The 14,481-nt window shown below is 39.5% G+C and overlaps 1 protein-coding gene across 5 annotated transcripts; it reads right to left on the reverse strand.

The window, feature by feature from the left end:
* Positions 1 to 4,522: 4,522 nt before the first annotated feature.
* LOC139382473 (POU domain class 2-associating factor 1) lies at positions 4,523 to 13,677 on the reverse strand. Of its 5 annotated transcripts, none has more exons than XM_071126547.1 (6): positions 13,609 to 13,677; positions 7,982 to 8,109; positions 7,491 to 7,608; positions 6,608 to 6,650; positions 6,213 to 6,502; positions 4,523 to 6,043 (listed from the first exon to the last, which is right to left on the reverse strand). In XM_071126547.1, the coding sequence occupies exons 2-6, from the start codon at positions 8,005 to 8,007 to the stop codon at positions 5,711 to 5,713; spliced, it is 810 nt and encodes a 269-aa protein (XP_070982648.1). In that variant the 5' UTR covers positions 8,008 to 8,109; positions 13,609 to 13,677; the 3' UTR covers positions 4,523 to 5,710. The 5 variants fall into 5 exon arrangements, with proteins under 5 accessions (XP_070982648.1, XP_070982650.1, XP_070982645.1 ...); XM_071126549.1 differs by lacking the exon at positions 13,609 to 13,677 and adding an exon at positions 12,038 to 12,146 and having other exon boundaries at positions 6,213 to 6,427; XM_071126544.1 differs by lacking the exon at positions 13,609 to 13,677 and adding an exon at positions 12,038 to 12,146.
* Between the last annotated feature and the right edge of the window lie 804 nt (positions 13,678 to 14,481).

Raw genomic sequence — 14,481 nt, forward strand, 5'->3', positions numbered from 1 at the left:
ATTTGCTACACCGGAGACTTTGCATTATAGAATTGTTACTTCCAAGATCACTTGTAAAAAATTACTCCTTAAAAAAGAGTGGCGAATGTAAGATAGTTTTCCTGCAGTCATTGACCAAAATCACCCTCTTTGTTCTCATGGGTGGAATGTTATTAATATTTGTCATTATTTATTATACAATTAAGAATATTTTTTTTGATCCAGTGTTTCTATGTCAAACAGTTTTGTTATATTTCAGTCTTCTGTGATGTACAGTGCCTTGCGAAAGTATTCGGCCCCCTTGAACTTTGCGACCTTTTGCCACATTTCAGGCTTCAAACATAAAGATATAAAACTGTATTTTTTTGTGAAGAATCAACAACAAGTGGGACACAATCATGAAGTGGAACGACATTTATTGGATATTTCAAACTTTTTTAACAAATCAAAAACTGAAAAATTGGGCGTGCAAAATTATTCAGCCCCCGTAAGTTAATACTTTGTAGCGCCACCTTTTGCTGCGATTACAGCTGTAAGTCGCTTGGGGTATGTCTCTATCAGTTTTGCACATCGAGAGACTGAAATTTTTTCCCATTCCTCCTTGCAAAACAGCTCGAGCTCAGTGAGGTTGGATGGAGAGCATTTGTGAACAGTAGTTTTCAGTTCTTTCCACAGATTCTCGATTGGATTCAGGTCTGGACTTTGACTTGGCCATTCTAACACCTGGATATGTTTATTTTTGAACCATTCCATTGTAGATTTTGCTTTATGTTTTGGATCATTGTCTTGTTGGAAGACAAATCTCCGTCCCAGTCTCAGGTCTTTTGCAGACTCCATCAGGTTTTCTTCCAGAATGGTCCTGTATTTGGCTCCATCCATCTTCCCATCAATTTTAACCATCTTCCCTGTCCCTGCTGAAGAAAAGCAGGCCCAAACCATGATGCTGCCACCACCATGTTTGACAGTGGGGATGGTGTGGTCAGGGTGATGAGCTGTGTTGCTTTTACGCCAAACATAACGTTTTGCATTGTTGCCAAAAAGTTCAATTTTGGTTTCATCTGACCAGAGCACCTTCTTCCACATGTTTGGTGTGTCTCCCAGGTGGCTTGTGGCAAACTTTAAACAACACTTTTTATGGATATCTTTAAGAAATGGCTTTCTTCTTGCCACTCTTCCATAAAGGCCAGATTTGTGCAATATGCGACTGATTGTTGGCCTATGGACAGAGTCTCCCACCTCAGCTGTAGATCTCTGCAGTTCATCCAGAGTGATCATGGGCCTCTTGGCTGCATCTCGGATCAGTCTTCTCCTTGTATGAGCTGAAAGTTTAGAGGGACGGCCAGGTCTTGGTAGATTTGCAGTGGTCTGATACTCCTTCCATTTCAATATTATCGCTTGCACAGTGCTCCTTGGGATGTTTAAAGCTTGGGAAATCTCTTTGTATCCAATTCCGCCTTTAAACTTCTTCACAACAGTATCTCGGCCCTGCCTGGTGTGTTCCTTGTTCTTCATGATGCTCTCTGCGCTTTTAACGGACCTCTGAGACTATCACAGTGCAGGTGCATTTATACGGAGACTTGATTACACACAGGTGGATTGTATTTATCATGATTAGTCATTTAGGTCAACATTGGATCATTCAGAGATCCTCACTGAACTTCTGGAGAGAGTTTGCTGCACTGAAAGTAAAAGGGGCTGAATAATTTTGCACGCCCAATTTTTCAGTTTTTGATTTGTTAAAAAAGTTTGAAATATCCAATAAATGTCGTTCCACTTCATGATTGTGTCCCACTTGTTGTTGATTCTTCACAAAAAAATACAGTTTTATATCTTTATGTTTGAAGCCTGAAATGTGGCAAAAGGTCGCAAAGTTCAAGGGGGCCGAATACTTTCGCAAGGCACTGTATATAAAGTGTAATATTGGGATGCAAACTCAACATTTTATACATTTCAACTCTATATCTGACATGGTACAGGTGTCTTCTTCTTTTTTCTAAGCCCACAACCATGTGTGTGGGGTGTATACTTTTGTTTCAAAGTACATTTGTTTAAGATGACCTTGAAACACTCCGTGTGACCTTGATTTAGCCCACTTCAGTAAAATGATTTATTAAACAAGGTTTCACAGCAAGTTCAATGTCATAGTAAAACCACAAAACGTTACTCTGTAAGCCTACGATGGCCCTAAGGGGCCAACCATAAAAGCACTAACTGAAGGGGATGATGGATTTACCTGATCTCAGGCTAATAGTAATCCCATCCATGGCACGTTCCATGGCAGAGAATGGATTTGGGTTTTCCCCCATCTCTCAAAGCTATAAGAGGAGAAATATACCTGTTTATTCATACAGGTCCATTTACCATTTATCTCGCTTCTGAGGTCATAACAATACAATTATCACCAATGAGTCACCATTGAGACCAATATCTATTTTAAAACGGAACCCTGCATACACCTGTAGCACACGCTCCAGCAGGTATATCTCTCTAGTCACCCCCAAAACCAATTCTTTCTTTGGCCGCCTCTCTTTCCAGTTCTCTGCTGCCAATGACTGGAATGAACTACAAAAATCTCTGAAACTGGAAACACTTATCTCCCTCACTAGCTTTAAGCACCAACTGTCAGAGCAGCTCACAGATTACTGCACCTGTACATAGCCCACCTATAATTTAGCCCTATCAACTACCTCTTTCCCAACTGTATTTAATTTATTTATTTATTTTGCTCCTTTGCACCCCATTATTTTTATTTCTACTTTGCACATTCTTCCATTGCAAAACTACCATTCCAGTGTTTTAATTGCTATATTGTATTTACCTTGCCACCAAGGCCTTTTTTGCCTTTACCTCCCTTCTCACCTCATTTGCTCACATTGTATATAGACTTGTTTATACTTTATTATTGACTGTATGTTTGTTTTACTCCATGTGTAACTCTGTGTTGTTGTATCTGTCAAACTGCTTTGCTTTATCTTGGCCAGGTCGCAATTGTAAATGAGAACTTGTTCTCAACTTGCCTACCTGGTTAAATAAAGGTAAAATAAATAAAAATAAATAAATAAATAAAATACACACAAAATAAAATTAAAATAAAATAGAATATAATACAAATATTCAAGGAAAACAATCACATTCCTCAGCAAGGAGGTCCCTAAACAAGATTTTGAACTGCCCAGGAGGCACCAGAATCTGCATTTGTAGGGAACTCTGATTGTTCCATACATGGTGTGCAAGTAAGCTAAAAGCAGATGTACCTAACTCTGAGGAGGCCGAAAGGGTTTCCAGAGTTAGGCATTCCTGAGAACGGGTATGGTAACTCGTACTCATACGGTTATTCATGGTGTTAGGATTTATAGGTAAAAGACAGCAATGGATCGACCAATGTGATTTCAAAGAGGGCCGGCCTACATTCTGGTAAAGAATGCAGTGGTGTGTACTGAACCTTTCACCTGTAGTAAAATGTGGTGCGATATGGTAAACCGTATCTAATGGAGCAAGAGAGAGAGATCCCAACCATTATAACATGGATAGAACATAACATGGATAGATCATCCAGTATGAGAAGTTGAGGATATCAACCAAAGCTAGAGAAAAGCAAACATACACTCTTAGAAAAAAGTTGTTACCTAAAGCCATAAAGGGTTGTTTGACTTGTCCCTGTAGCATAACCCTTTTTGGCTGCAGGTAGAACCTTTTCATTTAAGCAATCCTACCTGTCCTCAAAGAACCCCTTTAGAAACCTTTTGTCTAATATTTTTCAAGGAGCAAATACACAAATCACATTCTCAACATTTTCTCTTCCAGCCTACAACTAACTCAATACTTCTTGTGAAATTGTTCTGAGGTTTCATCTTCATGACTGGCACTGTGCCGTTTCTTTTAAACTGGCAGCCATAGCTCATGTCCCGGCCTCAGTCTCAGGGCAGCTGTGCAGGCATGTTGGAGCATCTCACATTAAAGGTGCAGTATTCTTAAGAGGGTACAGGATATACACTGGCAGCATTAGTTGAGAGTCATGATAAGAATCAAATAGTTCAGCAATAATGCCATATCGTCCTAACATTGATGTCATCTTTTTTCTGAAGTACTATAAAGCAATGCAAACACAAACAGAAAGAGGCTACAAGGTAGGTCACGACCCTGTCTCCTCAGATCCACTACATCATCCTAAGGGCGTTAACACATGTTATAACAGATATAAGAGGTTGATGGCCTGATGGAGCACGTTGTCATTGGCGATCGATTTTCAAGATGTGCAAAATATATTTTTCCTTTGACAGATACGACTGATTGTGGTTCCCTTGATGATTTAGTTCAAGTTTCAAACACTTTTATTATGCCCCACTGCTAGCTGTGTTTCATTTCGTACATAATTTGGATAAGATAAAGATATCATTTTCTGTTTTATCCTCAACTGAAAATCATAATGTTCTGTAATAGTTGTATTCAGTGCCTATCCTATGAGGCCTTAGAACTGTCAGCTCTGTCCACTCTGAGAGGTATTTGTATCCTATTAAAGATATATTGAGTCATGGCATTAAAATGAATTTATAAGTGAACTTTAATTAAAAATAAACAGAAACAGTAGAGGTTTGACAATTATTGACATTATATGTTTGACATAATACATTTTGAAGCCTCACACGCTTCAGGATTTCTAAATACTGTAATGTTACATGGCTTTTTCATTTATTTTTTACATTGAACATACCACACATAACACTTTTGTATGCAACATTTCTCCAAACATAAACCAATAAACTGAAAGAACACAAGCGCACAGTCTTGCTGGACCTCAAACCTGCAGTAGTTGGTGTGCTTCAGGTGGGTGTGGCAGGTGGGTTGCAGAGCCCAGTCTTTGTCGGTTTCGGAGGAGGGGACCCTACAGGGGAGACACTGATGGGACAGCCAGATAAACAGAGAACCATGGGCTTTCCCACTCCTGTACCATAGTTAACTGACAGCCATAACTTCCAACTTCTGCTTCAAAAAATAACAGCAAGAGAGAGCAAGGCAACAGGAAATGAGAGGAGGTTTTCATGTTTTATGCCAAATACTCTTCAAAGCAGACCCTGGATAATTACAGATATGGGTTGATTTAACTGCCTTTCAGTTATAGTATCTATAGTACATGACAGCAGTTATTTTATGACAGCAGTTATTTTTCAGGAAAGTATTTGTTTAGTAAACATTAGAACTAGTAAAACTACAAAACTGTTCCCTTTTTCATCACGGGTTGATTTAACAATTGAATGACTTTAGGAAATGATTTCAAATATTTGAATACACATCTCAAGAGTAACTACTTTTAAAACAACTGTATTCGATTATGGCTGTCAGAAATGAGGTACTTAAAATAAATAAATACCTTACAAGTCATTTAAATAAAAAATACATTTAAACTTTTAGCATGATTCGGGACATATCAATCAAGGCCTGTCTTTCAGTTAAAGCATCTATAATACATTACAGCAGTTATTTTTCAGCAAAACATTTGTTCAGTAAATATTAGAACTAGTAAAACTACACTGTCCCCTTTTTCATCATGAAAAAAGCAATTCACAGTACTTAAATGTACATTACAACATAAAGGATAGTATAACTACAAACATACTCTATATTAACCTGAATTCTGAGCAATAGAAATATAATGGGTACCTACATAACACATTCATAAGCATTGTGTAAGCATTTCATTAATGCTTACGACTGGCTGCAACACTGATATATCTTAGACACCGGGGATGAAGATTGAGGAACTGTTCACATATGTGTATTTGTCATCCTGATCTTGGTCCTCCAGAAGTTTTTCCAGAGGGTTGGGTTCTTCAGCCCCAGCAGGGTGCTGCTCCAGGGGCTGGGGCTGAGGGTCCTGCTGGGGCATGGTGGGGGTCACTGGCATGGACATCGGAAGCAGCTGAGACCCAGCCAGAGTGGCAGGGTGAGAGGCAAACTGCACACCCGATGAAGGGATGGTGGTTAGCGGCTGGGCCCACGGGATATAAGTCAGCACCGAGTCCTGGAGGTCCACTTGTGGTAGGGCTGTGGATGTTGGTGCTAGGGTCTGGACCAACAACAGTGGATGTGTTAGTAGTCAAAACCCAGTTGTGTTACAAATTGTTTGTACAGGTAAATGTGTATTGCCCTATGCTCTGTGGACAAGATGCAATGTTTACAGAGTTTACACTTTATTCAGTTGGCACATGATCAAGATTTGTTGCTCTTTCACTCACCCCGAAGTTGGTAAAGAGAGGCGTGTGTGTGTAGGTGAGCATGGAGGATGGGCCCACCACGGTGTAGCTGGGACACATGGGCTGCATGTACGTGTCAGTGGTGAGGGGCAGGGTGGTGGTGGTTGAGGTGGTGGGGTCATGCTGCTGGAGGTACTCTGGGTAAGACCAATGGTTCATGGGCTGGAGAGCAGTAGCTGCAGGCTGGGCTATCCAACCTGCACAGAGGCCGACATCATTGACTGTGGAGGAGTCACTGGATAGGCTACTAGCCACTTCAAACCCGGAAGTCCCTATGTGGATATCATAATGGGTTAGCACTAGTAGCCAATAGTAACGTACAGCTTTAAACTGATCATCCAAAGTAATGATGGGAATATATACTCTAATTCACTTACCAAGCTGTGCATATGAAGGCAAGTTGTTGTTTAGTACCCCAACCTGTGAAAAATATATAATGATAAATCTACCTGAAGGAAAGTGATATGAATATTTTTAAATGCCAACGTCACTTAAACAGTAGCTACAAATCCACTGGCTTATAAGGTCATGTTCCTAAACTCTGTGTGTGTAGAACAATGTATTAACTTTTATTACTTCACACTCCAATAATGAGTCAATTATATCCATTGGTGTGTGTGTGTGTGTGTGTGTGTGTGTGTGTGTGTGTGTGTGTGTGTGTGTGTGTGTGTGTGTGTGTGTGTGTGTGTGTGTGTGTGTGTGTGTGTGTGCGTGTGCGTGTGTGTATGCCTGCGTGTGAGACTTATATGGAAGCTGGAAGGAAACAGTAGAATGGCAGGAGAGTTCTAGAACAGGAGACATTTAAATTGAATCCAGGCATGCACATTCAATTGCCAAGCTGGAGAACTACATTGTATACTGTATATTATAAACTGGGTGGTTAGAGACCTGAATGCTGATTGGCTGATATACCACACCCCCTTGTGAATTACTGCTTAATTGTTGTTGCAAAAGGTGTGTCATATTTTCTATGACATATTCATCTTTAACCTAATTTTGCGTTTATCTTATTTTAAAGACAAATACTACACATTTAGTCAAAAAAACTGAACTCAGTCCAACTTCTTCTACTGATCTGCTGAACCTTTCCCTGAACCTCTGAGAACCTCTGTTTTTAGACTATCAAGTACCTCTGAGATTACAGACTATCAAGTAATACAGTCCATTTAGTTGGCTATCCCTTATTTTTTTAACAGGCCCTCTACCTTTCCATCTCATCAGGGCCTGTGTGTTTGGAGTGTAGTGTTGAGAATGCCTTACTGTGTGTGTGTTGTGTGTTGTCAGAGGTAATTCATAGGTTGGTAAGAGGGCTCCTTGGCACGGCTGGGCTGAGTTGATTTGCATAGGCCCTGTGCCCAGCCCTGCAGCCATGTTGTAACTGTCATGGAAAAACACCTGTATTAAATAAGGACAAAATCCCCTTTATCTACCCTGCCGTGGAATCTGATCTAATCTTCTCTAGGCTCCTTTCAGTTTACGTTGTGCATGTCCAGCCCAACGAAAGGTCTTCTCTCTCATTTTTAGGGCATTTTGTAAAGACAAGAAAAAATGCTAAAGATTCTGGTTGACGCCTTAGGTTGACAGGTTGACAATTTAGGTTGACACTTATCGAAAATGTTTCAAATGGCATTCCTGTGGCTTCGCTGACTTGGTCTCTGTTCTCTTTTGTCTCCTACTCTGTCTTGTTCAATTCTCTATTATAGGATGACAGGCTCACACTCATTTCATAGTTCTTGTTATATTTCCCTCACCGCTCTAGGGGGCACTGTTTTGGCATTGTGGAGAAGCAGTCCTCGTTTCCTCCTCAGCAACTCTTTGACTGGGTCTCGGACTCGCACTCCTTGGTATGGCTTTTCATCAGGCTGCCCTGAGGAAGGAGCTATAGAGCCAATCACAGAAAGGAGAAACTGGCAGTTAGCTTATATCTGTGTTCGTAAGGGTTAGGTCTGCAACTACAGAACTCTATTATTCATTGATTGCTCTTTAAAGATGTAACAAGGAGGTTCCGTTGCTTATTGTTTGCCTCATGGTTGTGGTAGGGAGGTGTGTCCCTTTCTGTCCTGAGGTCATTTCAAGACAATATTTCTGTCCATTTAGGAGACACCTTTTGGTTAGAGAGCATCCACAGAAGCAAAAGTTCAGTGAAAACTCTTTAAGAAGAGGTGTCATAGATGTGATTTGCACCACCGATAGTGGTTCTGATTGCATATGTGGACAGGAAGGAACATAATAGAAACAAAAGAAGAAGCTCAAGCTCAAGTGTGCTACACCCAGCAATCTTATGTCTGTAGGCACTAAGAGACACCGAAACACCTCGGACATTCTGCAAGTTCTAGCTTGAAATGAAACTGGACCTGAGTGTGGGGACCTCTTTAAGTAGGCCAAGTTGGAATTTGAAACGCACCTCTATTGTGAAACAAATCTTTTCAACAACATGAGAACAGCACTTCTCACATGCTATATAAACTGTCATCTTTTTACAGACAAAGTATTTGTCAATTTGATAGACTAGAGTAGGCTATAGATAATTTCATGTTGATACATTCAAATAGAGGGAGGCATTTTACCATAGACATGTCGTTAATGACAACGCATTCAGAAGTTTATAACTAAGCGTGAATGAAAAATACTTGCGAGACGTACATTTTGAGCAGCTTTGTTGTCATTGTTGAAAAGGATATTTTGGAAGTTGAATTGCTACCAGTTCACTTCTATTACCTTTGTCAACTCCCACTTAATGAATTTGTTTTTGAATGAATCATCTTCTCTTAATGATATGTGCCAGTAGATATTTAATGCACATTGATTATAACCTTGACTCACTATCGGACAAACTCCAAGTTCTTTCTCAGTGACTGAATGAATCAATTAATCACTCAACTAAGGTAAGGCATCTGCAGATGAACTCAATTGCTTATATTTTAGTGAGGGAAAAATCATGGTCTTTAGGCTCATGAAATTGGTCCATAGAAATGTTCCTTATTTAATACAAATTTGGTTGACTAAGGAAAGGAATATCATATTGTGTATTTGACTTATCCATTTCACCAGGTTTTAATATTTTTATTAAAAAAACTCTCTTTAAAAATGACTGTCACATACAATAAGACACTGATTGTCTGTGCACATGTGTGTGACCAAGGTGTGTGAAATCGTGGGAACCGGTTTCTGTTGTCAGGTGTCTAGAGACTGATGATGATCTACAATGCAGAGGTGGAGGCCCTATGGTTTCAGATACTGCCATTCTGGCTCAGATCTGGCGGTGTTGTTAGCTGGAGTGAGTCCTGCCACTTTCCTCTCCAGATCTAAATCTATATCAGATTGATTTACCCCCTCCCCCCTCCCCCCCAGCAATGGAACAGTCAGCTGATTGAACTTTCTACCCAAATAACAACTTTAAATGACCTTCACATTATTATTCAACTCTATGAGGCCCAATTACTAGCAGACATTACAGCCCTTAGGTAAAAGTGTGTGTGCATGTGTGTGTGCGTATGTGCGCTCCTGAGCCATCGAGAGTAACTAATATGTTGTCACATGGCCAACAACTGAGATAAGGGACTTCCAAGGAAAACCGGGGTGGCTGGACCATTGTTTGCATACTGAGGTGTGGAATGTTGTGGCCTTGTAATTAATGTCAGCAGCCACTCTGGCTCACTCGATCAAAAATGTACTGGAAATTCACCTTGAAGTGTACCGCTGTGGGGGGAAAACAGCCTGCTTTTCCCTTTGTTGATCACAAATGAGCCTTTTTTAAATGACTTTTAAAATCAACCAGACAAAATTAATTGGGTGGAAAACGGTTTCGTCGTAAAGGATTTGAAAAACGGCGCCATTGTCTGTTCTTACAGTAAATGCTCCTTTCGTCTTATTTCTAGCAAATAGATTGTACTATATTTCACAAAGCTTCATTGAAAATAAGGTAGTGCCGCTTGACTTCTTATCCTTGAACAAGCAAAGAATGCTTTCCCCCCTGTAATGTACAGTACAGCCCCCATTCCTACATATCACTCAATGAGCCCATCAACGCTGCACTAAATGTCCTCCTACATTTACACTTCAATTACTGTGGTGCAAAAGACTGTAACTCCTCCCAGTGTAGTAGTTTCTTCTGAATGTGTTATTTCACCTGGAGCAGGATCAATGAGTTAGCCAGCTAACGTTCCTAAATATTCAGAAACAACGTCATATTTCTGAATTGTATCTTTTTTTCAACTTAACTACAGTAAGAAGTTGTTGTTTCATCCAAACAATTACACTTTATTAAATAACCAGCTAATGAACTTACAGTAAAACTTTAGGCAAGTCAAAAGATGAGCACAATCTTAAAATGTCAACTATCCCTTTAATTACACTAAGTGTGTCTGTACTGCAGGCAGGCAGCCCTCGTGCAGCCTCTGAGAAAGCTGTAGGCTCTGACAAGCAGTAACCACATGTATAACATGCATGTCAGTGGGAAAGGAAGCTACAGCACAAAAGGATTACTCAGAGGTCATACCGTTACAACCAGTCAATGGAAGGTAAAGCATAACACTATGAAACTGAATAAAATGTTTCTTTTTTTTGGAGGACCTCAGTATTTTTATTTTCTATAATGCATTATTATATTCCACTACCTATGGGTGAATATAAACTCTCAATGTAACTGGAGCAACCAGAAGCTGTACAAATGGAAATTCATTTGAGCGAGTGTGAGGGAATTATGTTGAAGGCGGTGTCCACATTTAGTATGAAAACGAGCAGTTAAAACTCCGTATTTAATTGACATGAAACACATGAAGATCTAAGAGAACTTGAAAAAGAATGATGAATTCAGTCCTCGTCTTCATGAACACAATGACACGCACACGCGCACGCCGAACGCACTTAGACACACACAAGATTCCAAGCTGTACAAAAGAGGAAGCCATGCAGCTGTGATGTTTTACAGTGGTGTGGTGTTTGGGCCGTTTTGCATATCAAGATTATAGCCAACCTCCAAATGATTGTCTTCCTCTTTCCAAACATAAAACTTTCTCCAGTGATGACAACATTGCTTTTAGCCCTTTCACTGCATGTCTATATGCTGAAGTAGAAAGTTACTCTAGTTAAAATTGTGGATTGCAAGTTAGGATTTGGTTCAAAGAGCTACTTTAACACCATCCCTGTCGCAGATTAATGAATGTAAAAATCTCTCTGTCCAAACAATGACCTAATCTTCTATTCCTTTTAAGTCTTATGGCTCCTCGTGCGTTGTTGCTTTATAACAACTTTCTAAGTTAAAAAAAAACACTGTAAATCATCTTAACCATGACACTAGGGTGAAAAAAGGTGACGAGGCTTGGAGGAAACTATCCATCAACACTGGCCTGAAACATGTCGCCACACAACTTGAACGGTTTACTGAATACCGAATAGTAAATCCTTTTTCTGTAAGGGATGATGTATCAATTACGACCCTCAACCTCTGACCCCAACTTTTGACCCTCAATGACAATGTGCAAAATACTAATTCACGTGCCATAGTTTTCAGTGTTGTTGTCTTGTAGTAATCATTTGGACATTTCCACAGCACCCCCTTACAGTACATATTGTAGAATGACTGGTTAGTTGGAGGAGGTAGGCTACTTGACACTGAGTCATCTGCTATTACTGTCCCTGCAATAAGATGTTGGCATACCATAGTCAAAAATGTAAATGATTCTGTTTGGCAATGTTTGATCACATTGATGAGGTAAAAATATAATGTTTTGGAACATAGCACAACGTTTGTGTCAACGTTTCTAATTTCTATTTCGATTCAATTTTTAAAAGGATCATGTACTTACATTTCTTCCAGTGCATGCTCTATGGCTTTCAGATATCTCAAGCTCTGAGTAATTTGTTGAATTGGTTGACTTTTCTTAATAGGATGTGAGTTTGACACAGAATCATAGTGAGTGATGGGCTTCAGTGACTTGCTTTATAACAGCCGCTACAAAACCTCAAGTGATGTCACATCTCTTCCAACCACAGGTTTCCCTGAGTGGTCCCAGTGTCACCAACGTTCCACTGACATTGACTGAGAGCTTGACTACTACACTCTTTTACACTCTAAACACGGCTGTCAGTGTCCACAAAGATCCAGTAAATGACTTGAATGGTACCGATATAAGGACTAAGGAATTTGCGCTACATTTTTTTATTATCCACACAATTCAAATAGTGACTATTGATAGTTACTACTTTCTTTACATACTTTAAATTCAAATTCAGATTACAACAGAGTAAGTGTTGCTGCACAGTCTTGTACATGAATCAGCTTTCCCCCTCGTAAAGCCTTCAGAAATGTTGATGCATGGGACAAAGAGAAAGATTTGCAGTTTTATAGCTAATCTCATGCTATTCTACACATTTTGCCATGAGGCTGAGAGAAAATGTTGCTGTTTTAAAGCTAATTTCCTGCAATTCTACACATTTAACCATCCATGAGGCTGAGAGAAAATGTAGCATTTTTAAAGCTAATTTAAAGGGTCCGTCATACATGAGCTGTCTCATTTGCTAATTGAGCAAATACAATGGCAGTAGTGTATAAAGCCATAGAAGCAGTGAAATGTGCCTCAGATTAGTGGTTTATTAGGGGTGTGGCTTTAAGTTAGTTCTTATTGGCAACCCATCCTGTGAGAGTGAATGTCATTCAAGTTCATCTGTTCTGCTATATTTCATCAAATCTGGTTAATCCAGTGCTCTGCTTGCTATGAATTCTATCTGATGGTGTTTGCATGTTTAGGTAAAAAGACAAATAATGTCCCGTTTGGAACACTGACGAGTAAAGATTTCTTCTTTGTAGCCGTCACACCAAATTAGCATAGAGCACATCTGCACAAATCTGATGCCTAAATTAAGCCTTTCAAAACCAACCCTGAAACTGAACTAAGCAAGTCTACATGATATATCAGGAAATGCATAGGAAACACCTGCAAATACTTAGAGGTTGACTGACCACCAACGCAGTACGAGACCTCATGTTCCCTTTCTTAGCAGTTTGTTCTCTCAAAAATGTGATGATTAATCTTACAATGTCTGCACCCATCAGCATTATCTTAATTTGGGAGTTCTTATTTTTTCTATTTAAAGTCATGGAAAAAATAAGACAATTCAATTGCTCTATGCTAGACTAGTGAAAACAATGGCGTAAACCGATTTTCAATCATCTCTAATTCGTAGTAGAAAGTTACAATGCAACACTTTGCCTTACAGCCATCAAAAACTGATAGATCAATAGGCTACACACACAATGTTGTCCAAAAGACACATATAATCAACATTTCCAGGCTTTGACATATCCATTGTAACCTTCATGACATGTTACCAGTTGCTATAATTTTGACCAGAACATAATCAATAGATTGTAACTTACATTGTCATGGTGGGATAATTCTGTAGTTCCAGCTGGTCCTACATACTTGTCTAGGAGTTATCACTGTTCATTCTATTTTCTTCCCATGGCTTTTGAATGAGTGCACTGACTGATGCAAAGTATGGCTTCATTTAGATAGCTGATGCAAAGAAGCTGTTATATAGGGGTTTTCAAATGATCACAGAGGTGTTCTGTGGCTTTAAGCAAAATGAGTGTTTTGATTACAATAAACATTTATATTCACCATGATGTATTTTGAGGATTACTGAGTTGTAGCACTGACATTGTATCTCTCAGAAGTTGCTTTCTTTTTTCACAAAGGAAGATGCTCATTGGCCTCTTAGACTGACACGTGCAGTTACCTACCCAGACACGTGCACACACGGGCACACACACACACACACACACACACACACACACACACACACACACACACACACACGCACACACTAACAATCTAAGAGCTGAAATGTCTTGAGTCGATAAGTATGAAACCCCTTTGTTATGGCGAGCCTAAATAAGTTTAGGAGTAAACATTTGCTTAACAAGTCACACAATAAGTTGCATGGACTCTGTGTGCAATAATAGTGTTTAACATCATTTGTTTATGTCTACCTCATCTCTGTACCCCACACATGCAATTATCTGTAAGGTCCCTGAGTCGAGAAGTGAATTTCAAACACAGATTCAACCACAAAGACCAGGGAGGTTTTCCAATACCTTGCAAAGAAGGGCACCTATTTGTAGATGGGTGAAAATAAAATAAAAAGCAGACATTGAATGCCCCTTTGAGCATGGTGAAGTTATTACAGTTTTTTCCAACTGCTTACACACATTTTCAAAACTGTCTCCTTTTCTTCATTGCTTTCATAA

The sequence above is a fragment of the Oncorhynchus clarkii genome, chromosome 24, assembly GCF_045791955.1.
Source record: "Oncorhynchus clarkii lewisi isolate Uvic-CL-2024 chromosome 24, UVic_Ocla_1.0, whole genome shotgun sequence".
In the NCBI taxonomy this organism is placed as follows: Eukaryota; Metazoa; Chordata; class Actinopteri; order Salmoniformes; family Salmonidae; genus Oncorhynchus; species Oncorhynchus clarkii.

What these genes read in the sequence shown, in the direction of transcription:
- LOC139382473 (XM_071126547.1), bottom strand. Translation starts at nt 8,007, where the DNA reads ATGCCAAAACAGTGCCCCCTAGAGCG. An exon ending in CAACACACAACACACACACA is followed by an intron (nt 6,651 to 7,490) that starts GTAAGGCATTCT and finishes TATTTTTCACAG; the next exon opens with GTTGGGGTACTAAACAACAA. An exon ending in GCCTTCATATGCACAGCTTG is followed by an intron (nt 6,503 to 6,607) that starts GTAAGTGAATTA and finishes ATATCCACATAG; the next exon opens with GGACTTCCGGGTTTGAAGTG.